At 37.9% G+C, this 18,064-nt stretch overlaps 1 protein-coding gene across 1 annotated transcript in view; it reads left to right on the top strand.

The window, feature by feature from the left end:
• The first annotated feature begins 4,843 nt into the window (after nucleotides 1-4,843).
• The window catches only part of LOC149834786 (syntaxin-22-like), a 77,442-nt gene continuing 64,221 nt past the window's right edge, over nucleotides 4,844-18,064 (top strand). Inside the window, exon 1 of the mRNA XM_090011552.1 lies at nucleotides 4,844-5,142. Within this exon, the coding sequence (XP_089867678.1) occupies nucleotides 4,955-5,142 (188 nt within the window). The 5' untranslated portion in view covers nucleotides 4,844-4,954. The remainder of the gene's footprint in view (nucleotides 5,143-18,064) is intronic.

The following is an 18,064-nucleotide window of genomic DNA, read 5'->3' as shown; positions in this document are numbered from 1 at the left end:
TTCTGGATTAAAAACCATATTGATCCATTCAAAATCGTTTTCAGGTTCAAATCCGGTGCTTTAAATCCATATTTCCTCAAAACCCGGATCCTAACCCATTTCTGAAGAAATTTTCTCAAAATAGCTTTAACATTCTCAGAAAAATTCTCTTTTGTAAATATTTTTGCAAAAACACCAAAAAATTAGTTTTAACCTTTGTTTTCTCGCAAATCTTAGGATTTTATTCTAAAAATACAAAATAATAGAAAAATAACACAAAAACCAAAAATCACCCATGTGTGTGTTGACGATAACGCTCTCATTACATCTACTAGGCTCAAAAGCAAGTCCAATCGAAGTCGCTGAAAGAGCAACGACATGTCTGCGAAAATCGCCCCCCCCCCCCTACCCCCCACATGCAAGTAACGATGTGTTTCTGCAAGCACACGTTTTCAAAGTCTGTGTACAAATATCTTATAAATACATATTATATAACATATAATATCTTACAAATCGATATACATATCGATTTGTAAGATATTGAAAATCGATACGGCAGTTCAACATAATAACTTACAACTAGACAATCAAAACCATACTATATAAAAGGTCGATAAATATATCGCACAATAAATTACAAATCGATAAGAAAGAAATTGAGCATAATAGCAAACAAATCGATACAATGCATATAATGAGTTAATGTAGGATACCTGATGGGGTAGAGGCCCTTCCTAGCATTTGTAAACAAGCATTCTTGTCAACAGGTCCCAACGTCTTACAAATATCGATAAGTTTCCAACCATCGTAAGAACATGATCTACCTGCAATAACCAAACAATGCCTTAATGGCACACCAGACGACATGCCTTCTTCATCGATAGCATGATGAGATGAAAGGATACTCACGCTGCCTTAATGGCACTTGTTTGAATGTTTGTGCATCATTGCTTTCTTCCATGATGCCTAACGACAACAAAAATGAAACGAAGACACAAGAATGTTTTGTAACACAAGGCAGGCACAAGAAGGCGACAATGTGTTGTAAAAAAAGATAAAAACAAGGCGGAAAACTCGACTGGAGACGAAGGCAAAGTTTGGGTTGATAATGGGAGCTACTGTTACAGCAGATCGCGTAGGAGTTTAATGAATAGGGAATGTCTCCACTTTAAATAGTAAACATCAAACTTTCTGGATGAAGGACTTTTTTGCCCTTTTCTGTCCTTTTCTCGAACGATCGTTTCATAGCTTTTGAATGAAGGATATTTTTGTTATTTAATCGAACCGTCATTTCAGGGCAAGAAAAGCAAGGGTGATTAAGTCTTTGCAACAACACCAGAGTCCGATGCAAAGGTGTGTCAACATACACGGGCATACGAGCCCCATGTGCATAAATACGTGGCGCTCATTCGACCAGCCGAACATAGACGTGTGATGGCTATAGCGATTGACACTACAAATCACTATAGTCGTCACGCGTAAATCGCTATTTGAATCAAGACCAACTTGTCGGTGGCGTATCTCCCTAACCGGAGATCGAATTTCAAACCTGTAAAAACGGTGTCTTTTTTATTGAGTCTAGTTTATTCCTGTCAATTTTCAGCAATTTTTATGGTCATTTCATACCTATTTTTGGTAAAAAACCAAGACCCTATCACACTCTATATCGTTTGAGTTACTCATGTTTTTAGTTTATTTTGCAAGAGTCATATCTCCCCAATGGGAGATCATTTTTCAAATCTGTAAAAAGTGTTTTTTTGCTTTATTTGTCTAGTTTATATCTGAAATTTTTTATAACTTTATATATTTATTTGATATTTCAAATATATAAAAAACCGGAAATATTTTGTTTAATCATGGTTAAATAAGATTAATCTCTAACCAGTCCAGTCCTGATTTTTAACAAATTTAAAATATCAAATATGTATAAACAGTTATAAATTTTAACAAGTTTGTCCTAATTCGGGTAGTGATGTACAACGATTTGCTTACTGAATAACACTATAAATCGCTATAGCGATTTGCGGAAGCAACTACAAATTAGTATAGTGCAATTCAAAAATATTATAAATCGCTATAGCGATTTGCGGAATACCAACTTGTCACCCTGTTGTGGTGACAGGGTTGTAGTTTTTGACCCAAAATTTGGTATCGTCAACTTAGAATTTAATCACCTTTTATTAAAATGGTGCTTGTGCCATTCATGTTTCACCATAGTGTTATTGAAAATGAAAATAAAAATGCAACATATTGATTATGAAAAATGAAAAATTAAACTACATGCTCATTCATTCTAATCTAAGCATAAATACTACAAATTATAGTTAAAAGACCTGACAACACTATAAATCATTATAGAGGTCGTTGGAGACCCGAAAATACTACAAATCATTGTTAAAAGACTGGACAACACTATAAATCATTGTAGGGGTCGTTGGAGACCCGAAAACACTACAAATCGTAGTAGGGACACATTAGAGACCCAAAAAAATTATAACAACGACTTGCTGAAGAATATTGTCAATCAAATAGCGCTTTGTTGAAGGAGGGCTACAACAGTCATGATATGGGGGCCAAAATCAGAACATTTACAAAATCTGGATACATGGTTCTGGTATTAAATCAAAATAAAATAGCAATTGATCACGAAAATTTCTGAAAATTTACAAAGATGAACTAGACACACATAAACGAAGAGAACCCGTTTTACAAAATTGAAAAATAATCTCTCATTAGGGAAATAAAATTCTGACAAAATGGATCAAAATTTGAGCCGTTAAAATGACACAGGGTGACAGGGTTGTGTTTTTTAACCCAAAACTGGTATGAAAACACCAAAGAAATTATTGAAATTTGGTATGGACAAACTAGCTTCAATTTAAAAAACAACCCTTTTTACAGATCGGAAGGATCATCCTTGGTTAGGGAGAAATCACTCCCGCAAGTTGGTCCTAATTCTGCTAAAATCCTGACCGTGCAAAATAACAGGTTCTGAACCTCGATTTTTAAAGTGGGTCAAACAAACTCAGAATGATCTGATTTTTGGTTGAGAGCATGAAGACATATGCATAAAGTTGCAGTAAAAAATTCAGATCAAAATGAGCTCCGATTACATATAAATCAATGGATTTAAAATACACTACAATTGAAAGTACAATCTAAAAAGCAACTGAAAATGATAAGAGCCAACTGTACATTGAAAAAGAAATAAAAGGTTTTAATGAATCCGAGAGACATCTTTGTATTCTCCTATACATATAAACTCTTCAAGTTGAACGATGCTACAGTCAGTGTGCAGGTCAGTCAGTGTTTGATGGAGCAATGTAGGATCGTCTGTTGGATGTGCACAGAAGTAGAGAGAGAAGGGAGAAAGAGTAAGAGGGTTGATGTTCATGACCTTCTCCAGGAAGAACTCTTTGCCTCTCTTGATTTCTTCTCTAGAGAGAAAGAGAAGGTTTTACAGTGTTTTACCGAGAAAAAAGAAGAAGACTTTGAACAGTCAACATCATCCTCGACTTTCTGGATGGAGGACATGTTTGTCCTTTTTTTAAACGGAAAAAGAAGAAGAAGACTTTGAAGAGTCAACATCATCCTCGACTTTCTGGATGGAAGGCATTTTTGTCATTTTCTCAAATCATCACTTTATAAGAAGAATAGCAATAAAGGGTACTTAAGTCTTTGCAACAACACCAGAGTCCGATGCAAAGTTATGCCAACATACACGGGAATACGAGCCCCATGTGCTTGTATACGTGGTGCTCATTCAAAGCCCCGAACACAGACATGAGATTCAGTGAATCATCGGGGGCGAACATACACCACCCTCTCACAAACAACAATTTTTATAGTGTGGCTGTAGCTGTTGACCTACTCCAAAATCCTCAGCTTTTCACTTTATTATCAAGAAAAAAGAAAACCCTTCTCCTTGTGCGATTTTAGGGTTTTCGAAATTGAACGGGGTCTGGCAACTACAGCCCAATCAGCATTGTAGCACGAGCATGGAAGAACGAAGTTGGAGTTGGGGTCCACTCATCCCCCCATTTTCATCCCCCCTCTTAGATTTTACATGGAAGTTGTCTTGATCAAACCTGACCTTATAGATGAGTTCAACAGCAGGGTCTATTTAATAAGGATCAACCCTTGAATCCTATTTTCTTGAATATATATCTATATATATATATGTGATTCTTTAAATTACAAAATTACGTGTTTTGTAACTGAAGTAGATCACATTTATGGAATCCGATTTGAGAAGAAGGTGCAATGTGGGCCCAGCTTTTCTTAGTGCATGTGGAGGAGAACCTCACTCGCCCGAGGCAAAAAAGCGATGGCTTGTGTGCCGGTCCCGCGGTTTTCAGAACAAGAGATTAAAAGCAAGTTGAGCAGCAGGCAATACTTGCTTTTTTTTTACTTGTCTGGCATTTGGTGCCTCAATCAAAACTCGCTAAAGCCCAGCAGTCCGAACACTGCGATACCAGAATCGAAACGCTATTCGTAGACCAACAATTCTCAGATTAAACACACTAATCCAAGTTTTCGATACGGGGGAAGCAGGAGCAGCACCATGTGGCCTTCAAAAATTGAAAAAGCCTGGGTCCAGTCCGTCCCATAGAAGCCAAATGGAGGAGAGGACTCGGACCATCCTCTCATTTTTTGGCCGACCGCAACCCAGCCGTACCCTCCTCCGTTTTGCAGAAGCTAATAGACATTTACAATTTTTTTTTTTGCATTTTGCATTTTGCATTTTGCATTTTGCTCCCACTTTCCTTTCCCCGGTTTGGTCTCCTGAATTGTGGTGGGGGGCCGTCGATCCCTCTTTTCGTTGTAATCAAAACAATAAAGCGTCTCCTTGCAGTCCGCCACTGAAACACAGCCTGTCATTCCCGGTCCCTTCCCTCCTCCACTAAATTTGGTTCTCTCTCTCTGGGATTCCTGAGGGCGTTGTAGAGAGAGAGAGAGAGAGGGGAGGAAGAGGATGAGCTTCCAGGATCTGGAATCTGGTCGGCCATTGCCGCCGCGGCGTGATGTGGGGAACGTCAAGAAGGACCCTTCACAGGCCGTGGCCGCCGGAGTCTTTCAGATCAGCACGTCCGTCTCGTCGTTCCAGCGGCTCGTCAACACCCTCGGCACCCCCAAGGACACGCCCGACCTCCGAGACAAACTGTGAGTTCGCCATCTCTCCCCTCTCCCTTCTCTTCTTCAACAATTTCCTTCATTTCTTTCTTCTTCTTGCTTTAGATTCTTCAATTGCTGCTGAAGATTTCATCTTTAGGGTTTTGCATGAGGGAATGCGGTTTTTCTGTTCGAGGAATTATGCTTAGGGTTTAGCGTGCAGAACTGACTTGAAATAAGTTTTTTTTTTTCCCTTTTTTATTTCGTGGAACCGGAAATGGTCCTGTTGCTTCGGTTTCGGTGAACGCAATGAGATTTAGTTTTTTTTTCCTTTAATTAAATGATATACATGGAGTTGTTTGAAAATAGATTTGATGCAGAATCGACGAAAATTGTAGCTTCTCGGTGTAATTTGGTCCGCGTCATGTTCCAAGGATTCATCAAAATTTATGTGATCTTCAGTCGAGCTGATAGAGGAGAATTTATTGGCCATTGTATCATTGATTTTTTTCGTTGATGAAATTTGGGGATTGCAAGATGTTGAGCTCACTGCGGAGATATGGTTTAAAATATTATGTCTTTTTTCTCATCCCTAAATGGTATTTGATTATGTGTGTGCATGCAATTGTAACTGGTTGAGTTTTTATTTTACTGAAAAGAGAAGTTATATTTGTATGCTTCTAGAGAAAACTTCACATGATGAAGTGGCTTTGTGTGCATGCAAATGCAATTGGAACTAGCTCAGTTTTTACTGAAAAGAGATGTTATATTTGCATGTTTTTGGACAAAACTTACACGGCGAAATGGCTGTATGGTATTTGTCTTCTATATGGAATGCTTTTCTGTGAGTTCTGCTTTCCGGTTTGTTATAAATTTGTTCATTTCTTCTTTATAGCTACCTTTTCTCTTCTGCTTTAGTTCCAGTTTGCCTGTATGGTCCTTCACATCCTTGTGAAACTTAGAACCATAGTTGCTGGAAAGCGGTACAGGTACTGGTATGGATACGAGGTACTAGTACTGCTATATAAAGGCTTAAAAGGTTTCAGGTATTTTCATCTGAAATGCATATTGACATGGTTCCAAAAAATATCGATATGTGTTTATACTACATATTGACATGAGTAAAAAAAAAATCAATGAGTTTATATTAAATATTGACACGGTTTTTAAAAGAACTGCTATGAGTTTCTAAAAGGTTGATAAAAAGTATATATTTTCATAAAGATACCTACAATTTAACATGGTTAAACTTGCACATATAATCAATCATTATTGTATAATAATTCTTTATAAACTATAATATTTAAAAAGTTTGAATAAAATTAGTGTTTTATAAAGGTTGTAAGTATCATATCGTTACCCATATCGGTCGGGCCCAAAATAAAATACGAATCGTATCGTATCGTAAAAATCATAACTTTTCAAAAATTCCAAAAAGACAATGAAAAATCAGAAAAAAGCAAAAAATATAAAGAAAGTATAACATATGAAACAATGAAGAATTACACAAAATACAATCATAAAATCACATATGAAGCATTTATGTCTATATGAGCTACATAAGACATCATCAAACATCAATTATCTCACAAGAACAATGCAAAATATTCAATATCTTGCAATTAAGAACATGCCACAAAATATTAAATATTTCATAAACCAAGAATATAGATTTTTTACCTTAACCCACTTCCTTGAGTGAAAAAATGGTGGAAATGCACTCTTACTTGAGCAAACCGCAAAAGCCTTCTCCCTTGCACACAGATCGATGCTCAAATCATTCTCACGATTCCTAGGGTATGTGAATGCCTCTCTAATGGCCTCTAAACAAATGAGGAAGTCGGCTCTCAAGAGGTCTTTAAAACCCCAAAAATAAAAAACAAGTTTCGGCCCTTTTTAAAGTGCACCAAAGGTGTATCGTACGATACACCCATGGTTGTATCATACAATACACTCGATACAGAGGCGATACGAGTGTGTACCGTATTGCTTTTTTCCATAGTAACAATATGTATCGTATTGTATTGTATGATACTTACAACATTGGTTTTTATAAAATGAAATTGTTGTTTGCATGCAGAACTATTAATAAAAACTATAAGAAACGCAATCGACAATACATTGCATACTAAGTTGTTGCTCAGAAATACACAATATCCTAAAATGGACCTCCACATATCAAGATCTCTAGCTCAGTCAGCATCAGTAAACCCAAAAATGATCCTACTTATTTGAAACATATCGTAGACTATCATTGAGGGTACCTTTAATATACCTTAGGATACGATTCACAACCTTCATGTGCCCTTCTCTTGGGTCATGCATAAATTGTGACACTTGACCAACTACATATGCAATATCTGGACGAGTAAAGCTCAAATACTGCAAGGCCCCCACTATGCTTCTGTAAACTATTCAATCTTGGATGGGCTAACCTTCATCGATTCTTAGTTTCTCGTTAACAGGCATGGGAGTGGAAATCGGTTTACAATCTCTCATCCCAGTTCTGTTTAATAAATCAATTGCATATTTTTGTTGTGAGAGAAACATTTGGTCCGCTGTTCGATCAATTTCAACTCATAAGAAAAACTTACACTCATCCAAATCCTTCATCTAAAAACATCCTTTTAGATATTCTTTCAGCTCAACTATATGATGTTTGAAACTCCCAGTAATCACGATGTCATCCACGTATATCAACAAAATGGTAATGCCATGCTTTTCAATACAAGTAGAAAGGGAATAATCTACCTGCCTTCGTTGAAACCCATATCTTTGAATATCATCAGAAAATCTTTGGAACCAAGCCTTGGGAACTTGCTTTAATCCATATAATGATCTCTGTAAAAGGCATACCTTACTCTTCGGGTCTCCTTCTGCAAAGCCTTGAGGTTGCTCCATGTAGACCTCTTGAGTTCTCCGTGTAAGAAAGCATTCTTTACATCCATCTGATGCATTTTTCAATCATGCATCATTGCAAGGTGAACACTAATCGGAATGTTCCCATTTTTATCATAGGACTGAATGATTCATCATAATCTAATTTGTATTCTTGTGTATACCCTTTTGCTACAAGGCCGGTTTTAAATCTTTCTATGCTGCCATCTTCCTCTTGTTTTATCTTATATACCCACTTGCTGCCTACAACATTTTTTTCAACAGGTGGGTCCATCATTTTTCATGTTTGATATGGGTTCAACGCACACATTTCATCGTTCTTAGCCTCAATCCAGGGATGATCCTTTGCTGCCTCTGATTTATGTTTGGGTTCTTGCATTCCCATCATTACATGAAAATAAATCTGGTACTCATGACTGAAAGTATTATAACTCACCAATTTGTCAATCAAATGCTTTTCTCTAGTAGATCTGCACACTTCAGCTGTTGTTTCTGATTCCTCTGATTGCTCGCGCATATCATAAGTTTCCTCAACACTATTATGTTAGCCCGTATCCTGTTGAATGGTAGTGATCACTGGTTCTTTAGCTCTTCTATGATAAACCTGCCCAAACCATTTGTCTTCACCAGTAGGTTCAGCCTCTTCATGATCTTTCTCTTTGCACGTTCAGCCTCTTCATGATCTTTCTCTTTGCACGGATTGTTACCTCCTGAATGATCATTATGACTGTCCTGACACTCCATTGCAGCATCCTTCATCATAAGCACATTTATCCAATCTTGCACATCATAATTATGGGAGTATTTTTCCATACCAGGGTCCTTTTTTTGTGAAGGCAAAATTTTGCTCATCAAAGACATGTATGAACACAACAATACAACGCTTTACCGGATTCCAGCAACGATATCATTTGTGATCATCATCATACCCAACGAATCTGCATATTGAGGACTTAGGAAGAAACTCGTTACTGTAACACCCCGAAATTTTAACCCAAATTTTTAGAGGATTTTTTTTAATAACAACAGAAAAAACCATTTCATTGGGTTAAGCATTCAGGCGCATTACATGAGTGATCAAGCAACAACATTAATTTTATTCCAAATAAATACCGACATCAGAGTTTCCAAATAACATGAATAATAATAAATTGTAATTTAATAAGATTGTCTCGGGAACACAATAAATCAACATCTCGATCGAAGCCTCATCCCGCAGTCGCTTATAAACTCTATTTTTCACCTGAAAAATGATAAATTGATTGGAATTAGACTACAACTGTCTAAGTAGAAAATACTGTAATTTTTCTTGCAGGTATATCATGTGTCAAGTATGTGATGTGGATGCCGTGTGTGATTTTCAACATATACAAGAATAAGTAAAGATTTACGCTACGATAGTCAATAATTTATCAGAAGCTAACTGGCAGGTAACATCATTAGCATCATTTAAATATCTCATAACCACATATTTCATTGAATGCTAAAAGTAAATGACCACATTTCAAAAATAACTGTGTATGGGTACAATTGTAAATCTGTCACTACCTACTCAGATGTGATACCTAAGATGATCTAATTCAAATGTTTATCTTTAATTATCCTGCGAGTACACGCGGGCTAAGACAATCATTTCAGAAAAGAACATTCGGGGGTTTATTATTCATTGGTGTTTTATTAACCCGAATATTTTAACTTAAACTGTAAATCATAAGGGAGCAGCCAGTGACCGAAAGAACCTCCCAAAGACCCAAAACTAAAACAACATTCATCCCTAACTTATGCAGAAGAACAAAGAGCTATCACCTATGACACATTGGTAGTTCAGGTCCCCCAACTCCGAGAACTGGGGACCAACGAACTATTTTTGTTCGAAACACAAAACACATGTCCCCAGAGTTTTATACCACCTACCCTCTCCAAGATAAGCCCGAATATAAGTAGGTTAATCTTTTCATTTATTTAAATTACCCAAAGTATAGGGGCATTTCTTCAAACTACCTCCTACTACCATAGTAGTAGGTCCCCAACCTTAGTCATTTTACCCAGGCATACACATCCCAATTTTTTTTATATTGATGGCACAAACTCACTCAGAGTGCTCCGGTACCTTTAAACCAGTCAAACACACAAGCCCCGGTACTTTTAAACCAGTCAAACACACAAGCCCCGGTACTTTTAAACCAGTTAAGCTCACAAAATTTAAATTTAAGTTTCTCATCGGTGTTATTGACATTGAGTGCAAGCTCATCAACCCAAGTACCCGCGTAATCAACCCATATTACCCATTAGGCAGGTTTTCCCAAGCGACACTATTTGTAGTTCATTCAGTCCATTCTTGGTTCTATTTTAGTATAATATGCCAGTTCCAGTTAACATGATTGAGCATCGTTCATATCCAAACAAACAGATAGTGAAACATTACAGAAAACGAACACGACAGTTTAACTAGAGCCTGCTAATTTTGAACCCAACATATGCATGAAATAAGTCTTCACATGTGCATCAAACAAGTCTAGGAAATTCAGAATAATAAAAAGAACACAGTACCCGCTACAATAGTTGGACCTGACAGTGGAATTACAATTTATGTCACGTGTTTAGAAATATCAAAAGGAAACGGTTGCAATGAAACAATAAAACTTTATCATCAGCTGACGGAATGCAAAGGTCTCCCAAGTCCAATCTGTTTTATTATCCTACGTAGGACCATCAAGTTTGACATTAAATAAAATGTAACTAGAGATTAATATACCTACTGGACATGAAATAAAATGTAATTGACGATCTATATACATGTTGGTCATGAAATAAACTATATTCAAAGACATATACCTATGAAGTACAATGTAGCCAGAACTCTCTCTCTCTCTCTATATATATATAAAATTTTACTTATTAATTCTTACTATGTACTCGAATCCCCTTAAATGATTTTCCCTGTATATCTAGATTCAACACACATGTACATACATAAAAGCAGTTTTATTTTTTTAATTTTGTTTTGTATGCCCGAATCAGCCCATAGGTAGTACAACAATTTTCTCTGTGACTGAATTCCACACATTCTAATCAATCGAATTCTAAGTACATGCAGTTTGTATAGCATAGTGAATTTTAGCCAAGTCCATGTGCACTTGCATTCAGCACACACTCAAGGAGATTTAAAACCAGTCCCTGTCCACTGACATTTAGCACATGCCTTCACTTAAGCCAAAACACAGATTTGTTCATTTCAGAGAGTACACTAATCAAAATATTATGAAAAACTAAGTTTATTTAGTCTTTCCCCAAATCAGAACATGCAACACAGTTGCTTGGGTTAGAGAACACCCGCAGAACCAAGGTTCTGCGTTTGCACAATCCTAACCCCATACCAATGGATTATGATGTAGGACTCACATGCTTGAAACCAGTAACCCCCCGCCCCAATCGGAAATCACCACCCCTTACTGTCGGAAGGTAGCGATTTAGGGCCTACTCGATACTTAAAACCCAAACCGTTCTTTTTCTGGGGCTTTTCCAGCCATCCACAACCCATGCTCGACCCACCGCATACCCAAAAGAAAAAGCACAGAAAACCTACCTCGTTCGGCACTCTGCAGGTGGCTGTCACGAGGCGATGGTCGTCGGTTCCGGTGGCCTTACTGCTTCCGACGATGGAAGGAAAGGTGGTTGCCGCGGGTGGGTCACGCGAGAAGTCGAGAGGAAGAAGGGGAGATAGAGGGTAGAGGCGAGAACAAGAGAGAGAGAGAGATAAGAGATGAGAGGCAGAGGAGAGTGAGAGAGACGGACTCGGGGTCCCCCTTTGTAGGGGAAAGCCCGAGAAGAGAGAAGCTCTCCTCCGTCTGCTGCCCTCAGCCCCTCCCTCTTTTCATTACTTGGGCGTGTGTTAGGGTTCTCAACCCTAACACGCCCTCTTATCGGGCTGCCCATATCGGGCCATACGTTTTTTTTTTCTATGGGGCGCAGCCCGGGTCCGAGACCCGGGATCCAACTGTGAGTTGGATCCGTGACTCGCCCGGGATATGGATCCGCAGGTTGGATCCAACTGCGGATCCCAGCGTTACATTTTAATATTTTATCCTTATACGTGTTACGTTTATTATTATTATTATTTTTTATAATATTATTATTATTAGCTATTTTCCTTTCTTTTTCTATTAGGTTTATATATGATATTATAAGTATATGCCTTTTATGGATCCTGGATCCGAAATGTGGATCCCAAGTGATCTTATTTTGGATCAAAGTAAAGTTTTAACTGGACCCAAATATTACCGATGTAAAATTGACATTGAAAATTAAGGATCTGATATCCAAGATCCAAATAAAGTAACGTGTATCCAAACATCGCCTAGGCTATTACGGATTCCCAATAAAGTGTTATAGGTCCAATATAGAAATTTTCTCATTAACATTTTATTTAAACTTCACGGACCCGCTGAATTCATCCTGGATCCAATATCCAATATAACCATGACATTGAGGATCCAATATCAGAGATCTGATCCATTTGCTTAAAATTCATTAATGGTTATCCAATTAAAAATGTTCGTGATTCGATATCTATGATCCGAACATGATATAGAAGGTTCGAACTGGATATTAGGGACCCAATCATTGAAGATCCAAATAGGATTCTCGAGATCCAAATACGAATAACAATTATAAAAATAACTTTGGACATAAATTGCGAGTTTATTTACCTAATAAAATTCATGGGTATTACAGTTACGTTGAGAATCATCAACATGCACATAACAAACACAACCCTAAGCTTTAAGTTCAACCATATAAGGATCTTTCTTAAAAAGAACTGAATAAGGTGTTTGATTATCCAGAATCTTCATTGGCAATCTATTTATGATGTGAACAATATGGAAAGCCTCACTCCATAAGCCCAAACAAGCATGGCTCGCATGAATCATCGTCATCACACTTTCAACGATGTGTCGATGCTTCCTCTCATCTATACCATTTTGTTCGGGTTTATGAGGGCATGATTTCTGATGCAATATGCCATGGTTTTGTCGATATTCCTTGAAAAGATTAGAATTATATTCACCCCCTCCATGACTGTGTAAACAAGTGATGAATTTACCAAAAAAGTTTTTGACAAACTTGTGAAAACGACAAAACATGCCAAACACTTTAGATTTTTGTTTCATGAAAAAGATCAATGTGTGACAGCTGTACCCCATCCATAAATGTCACATAATATTTGCTCGAAGAATAAGAAGCAATGGGAGCTGGGCCCCAAACATCGGAATAGACAATTTCAAAAGGATAAGAAGCTCTTTTATTCATAACTAGAAATGGGAGTTGATGAATTTTACAAACTTGACAACTCCAACATAGACTATTAGCCATCAACTCTTTATTATAAGAGTGTCCAGACACTAAACCAGAACTAACTAATGACTGCAAAAAGGACGACTACAATGAGCCAGCCAACGGTGCCAAAGGTCAATCAATGAGCTCAAAGAGGAATTTGATTCAAAAAGAAGTAGCCAGAATTTCAGTGCTTCTTTGATGACACAAATTCTCGTCTCTTTCTCCCTTAGCGTACGTTTCCTTTGAATCCAGACCCTTCACAAAAAGCAAACGAAGGAGTAAAGACAATAGAAGAATTATTTTGTTGACAAAGTTGGGAAACAAAAACAAAATTAGGCTAGAGGCCAGAAACAAGAAAAGTATTAGATAAAATCAAAGGTTTTGAGATGTTAGAAACCTGAGCATTTCCTGTGTGAGTAATGGGGTGAACAATTTCATTGCCTGTGATGCTTTTACCACGGCCAGTATAAACCTTAGGTTCATAAATCTTATCCTCATCACCTGTAACGTGGCTGCTGGACCCTGAAACCAAGATTCATTATTTTTCATGTGACCCTTTTGTTGTTGAATCCATCTGCATTTGCTGAAATGAGGTAGCCAAAACCTCTTGATTTTGCGGATCATTACCCTGTTGCAATTGTGCGTAATTTGCGTTATGTTCCACCTTCTTTGCCCCAGCTGCTACTCCATAACTGGGTAAATCCCAGCAATCAATAACATTGTGACCTCGTTTCCTGCACAACTGACAAACAAGGGGTTCACAATTTTGATTCGGGTACTGAAAATTCGGATTGTGAAAATTTTGGGGGTGATAAGTTTGTTGTTGTTGCGGTAAAGGAAGCAATCCTTTTCCACCTTGTCCATAATTCCTTCCCCGACTTCCTGATCTAAAATTATTCTGCCACCACTGACCTCTACCTTGTCCCACATTAACATTAAAGACTTCAATGAGCTTATGTCGCTGATCATCACTTTCTTTATTAACATGTGAGGCCTCAAATTGCAGAAGAATGGGTCACAATTTTTCATATGGAGGAAGATGTTCATGGCATTCAAGCAACATGGAGTACTCCGGTCCAAGCCTTGCAAGAATCTGTTGTACCTTAGGTTGTCCGATCAAGTCCATCTTATCGGTGACGACCTTCATTTCATTCATGTTTGTGTTTCATGTTAAAAAATTGAGCCTTTAAATGCAGTGCCTTTGAAGTTTATTCCAAAGTTCTTTCACACTCATACCATCGTCAATGCTGATGAGAACATCTTGCGAAAGAGTGGACAACAAGTATGCAACTAACATCTTATCCTGTCTAACCCACTGATGATAGGTGGGATCGTGTGTGAGATCGCTTCCAGTATTCTCTTTTCCATCCCTTTTCTCCATTAGGTATTCAGCAGGATTTGGATAAGAGTCATCCAGGTGTCCCATCAAATCCAGACTTTCTATTAAAGGAGTGATTTGACATTTCCATATGAGATAGTTGGAGGAAGTTGATTTTTCAGGAACAAGTTGAGAAAGAAGAGAAGGATTCATCATAATAGTGTGAAAATTCGTGAGGGATCTGTTCAGCGAGCTGTTCAGCCTGCACAGGAAACAAAAAGCAGAGAAAAGGGAGAGAGAGGGAGATACACAATGGCTGGGGCGGCTAATGTGTTTCACACCACCGAGCCCTAGTCTCTTATCATTAAAAGGCTTTTACAAATTGAGACTAAAATATTACACCATAACACTTATATTACATAAGTGCCATTAATGAGAAAAACGTCAGCTGCATAATTAAAAGAATAGACGTACGTATGGATCTAGATCCAGATCTAGATCCGTGTGCATGTTCTATTTTAACACCCTCCCTCAAGTTGTACATAATTTTGGAGCATGTATAACTTGCTCTTCAATAGTCAAAATTGACGTGCTGTTAACACTTTGGTAAACAAGTCTGCCACTTGATATTCTGTTCGAACATGACGTAGTTCTATCTCTTTCATCTCGACTTTCTGCCGTATAAAATGTTGATCAATCTCAATGTGCTTCGTTCTGCTATGTTGAATATGATTACACACAATGTTTATCGCGCTTTGATTGTCGCATAGAAGAGATGATCGAATAATTGTCTCCCCAAGATCACCCAATAAATGTCTAATCCATGTAACTTTTGCCGTGCCTGCCGCCATCGACCTGTATTCAGCCTTTGTACTTGATCGTGTCACTGCCTTTTGTTTTCTACTGCTCCAAGACACTAAATTGTGTCCAATATATACACAATATCCAGAGACAGATCGTCTTTCGTCTGGATCCCCTGCCCAATCTGCGTCTGTACAAGTGATGAGTTCATGTCCTTTATGTAGGTTATCGTTCTTGCGGTAAACAAGTCTGTCTCCTATAGTTCCTTTTAAATAACGTAGAATGTGCTTCACAACTTCCATATGACCTTCCATTGGAGCATGCATAAATTGGGATACCTGATTGACAACATAAACGATATCAGGTCTGGTAAAGGTCAAATATTTCATCATCCCTACAAGGCTTTTATACGTTGTAGGGTTGACACAAAGATGGCCATCTTCAGAACTCAACCTTTGATGTAATACACTCGGAGTGTTGACTGGTTTGCAATTCGTCATCCCGACTCTTTCCAGGAGATCAAGAGTGTATTTCTGTTGCATTAGTGTCAATGTGTCCTTTTGTCTATCAACCTCCACACCAAGAAAGTACCTCAACTCCCCTAAATCTTTTATCTTGAAAGTTTTCATCAAAAAACACTTCACATCTTACACATGATTATCTGAACTCCCAGTGATCACAATGTCATCAACATATATAAGAAGTGTAACGATGTCCGTCTTCTGGTAAATAAAGAGCGAGTGGTCCAGAGAGCATCTTCTAAAACCATAACCTTGAATTTGCATGGAGAAACTTTCAAACCAAGAACGAGACGCCTGTTTCGACCCATACATAGATTTTCTTAGCTTGCACACCCAGGCAGTAGGATCCTTCTCGGCATACCCAAGAGGTTGCTCCATATATACTTCCTCCTTTAAATTTTCATGCAAAAATGCATTTTTAACATCCATCTGGCTAAGCTTCTATTCTCGGTCGACTGCTAGGGATATGATGACACGAATTGTGCCCATTTTGACTACAGGACTAAAGGTTTCATCATAATCTTCACCATATTATTGTGTAAATCCCCGAGCAACAAGCCGCACTTTATATCGGTCAATACTTCCTTCGGGCTTATATTTTGTTTTATAAACCCATTTTGAGCCAACTACATTCTTTCCTTCCGTCCGAGACACTATTTCCCAAGTTTGGCATTCATGAAGAGCTTCCATTTCTTCATTCATAGCCTCAATCCAATGACGAGATTGAAGAGCTTGACTAAGACAAGTGGGTTTATTCTGCTTTGTGAGTTGAGATAGAAATAACTTAAAATCAAGAGAAAAGGTTTCATAACTCACCCGTCGCTGAATAGGATGCATGATGCGTGAAGACCTTTGAGCTGGAGCATTAGGGATGATTTTCACATCCTTTGGTCCTGTATTTCTGTTCCTTCTAGTGTATATCTGTCCAGAGAAGCGTGCAACTGGAGGTGGTTCAACTGAAGATGGCTCAACATACATCTGTGAGTCATCCAACTCCCTACTCAAGTCAAAGGAAGGACAAGTTGCCTGACATGTCTCTTTTGTATTGGCAAAAAGATTTGCGCTCATCTATGGATCATATACCTCTACTTCTCGAGAGGGAAACACTTCAGAGTCATTGATCTGAAAATGTTGTTCATCGAAAACAACATTCTTGGAAGTCCTAATACGTTTTGTAGTAGGGTCATAGCATCAATAGCCTTTGTATTCATCCGTGTACCCAACAAATCTGCACTTAGAGGCCTTGTCCTGAAACTTATTTCGCAGAGATGAATCAATATGCACATAACATGTACAACAAAAAACACGCAGCTCATCATAAGAGGGATGTTGCCCAAATAAAACGTAATAAGGAGATTTTCGATTCAGAAGTACCACAGGAAGACAATTTATGACATGAACAGATGTGTGAAAAACTTCTGTTCAAAGAGTAATGGGCACATTGCTGCCATGTAACATGCTCATCGCACTCTCGACAATATGCCTCCGTTTCCTCTCCGCAACCCCATTTTGTTGAGGGCTATGGGGGCAAGAAACCTGTCGACTTATTCCCTTATCTCGAAGAAAGGCAATAAACTCGTTCGATGAATACTCACCTCCACCATCACATTGTAAGTGCACAATATCACAAGAAAATTTTGTTTTGACCATCGAATGAAATTCCCGAAATATTTGAAAAACTTCATGCTTGTGTTTCAAGAAATATATCCAAGTATAGCGGGAATAAGAATCAATAAAAATAACATAATAACGACTGTCAGAGAGAGAAGGAATAGGTGCGGGTCCCTAAACATCGGAGCAAACAATTTCAAATGGCTTTGAAGCTCTTTTATTAATAATATGAAAAGGGAGAACATGACTTTTGCAGAGTTCACAAGATGAACATTTTTTATTCTCTAAAAAGGAACATAAACTAGACTCTGGAAGAAGACCATCAGAGACAAGACTTTCAACGAAACCTCGACTACAATGTCCCAAGCGACTGTGCCATATATCTGGCTTATTACAATGAGATGAATTAAAAACTTTCAATGGAATAAAAGACAAAGACTCTGAAGACGAAGACACTGAAGAATGCTTGGACGACTTCAACTGGAGA

This window comes from Nuphar pumila, chromosome 6, assembly GCF_984573655.1.
Source record: "Nuphar pumila chromosome 6, dmNupPumi1.hap1.1, whole genome shotgun sequence".
NCBI classification, from domain to species: Eukaryota; Viridiplantae; Streptophyta; class Magnoliopsida; order Nymphaeales; family Nymphaeaceae; genus Nuphar; species Nuphar pumila.
This window is presented reverse-complemented; position numbering and strand designations above follow the sequence as displayed.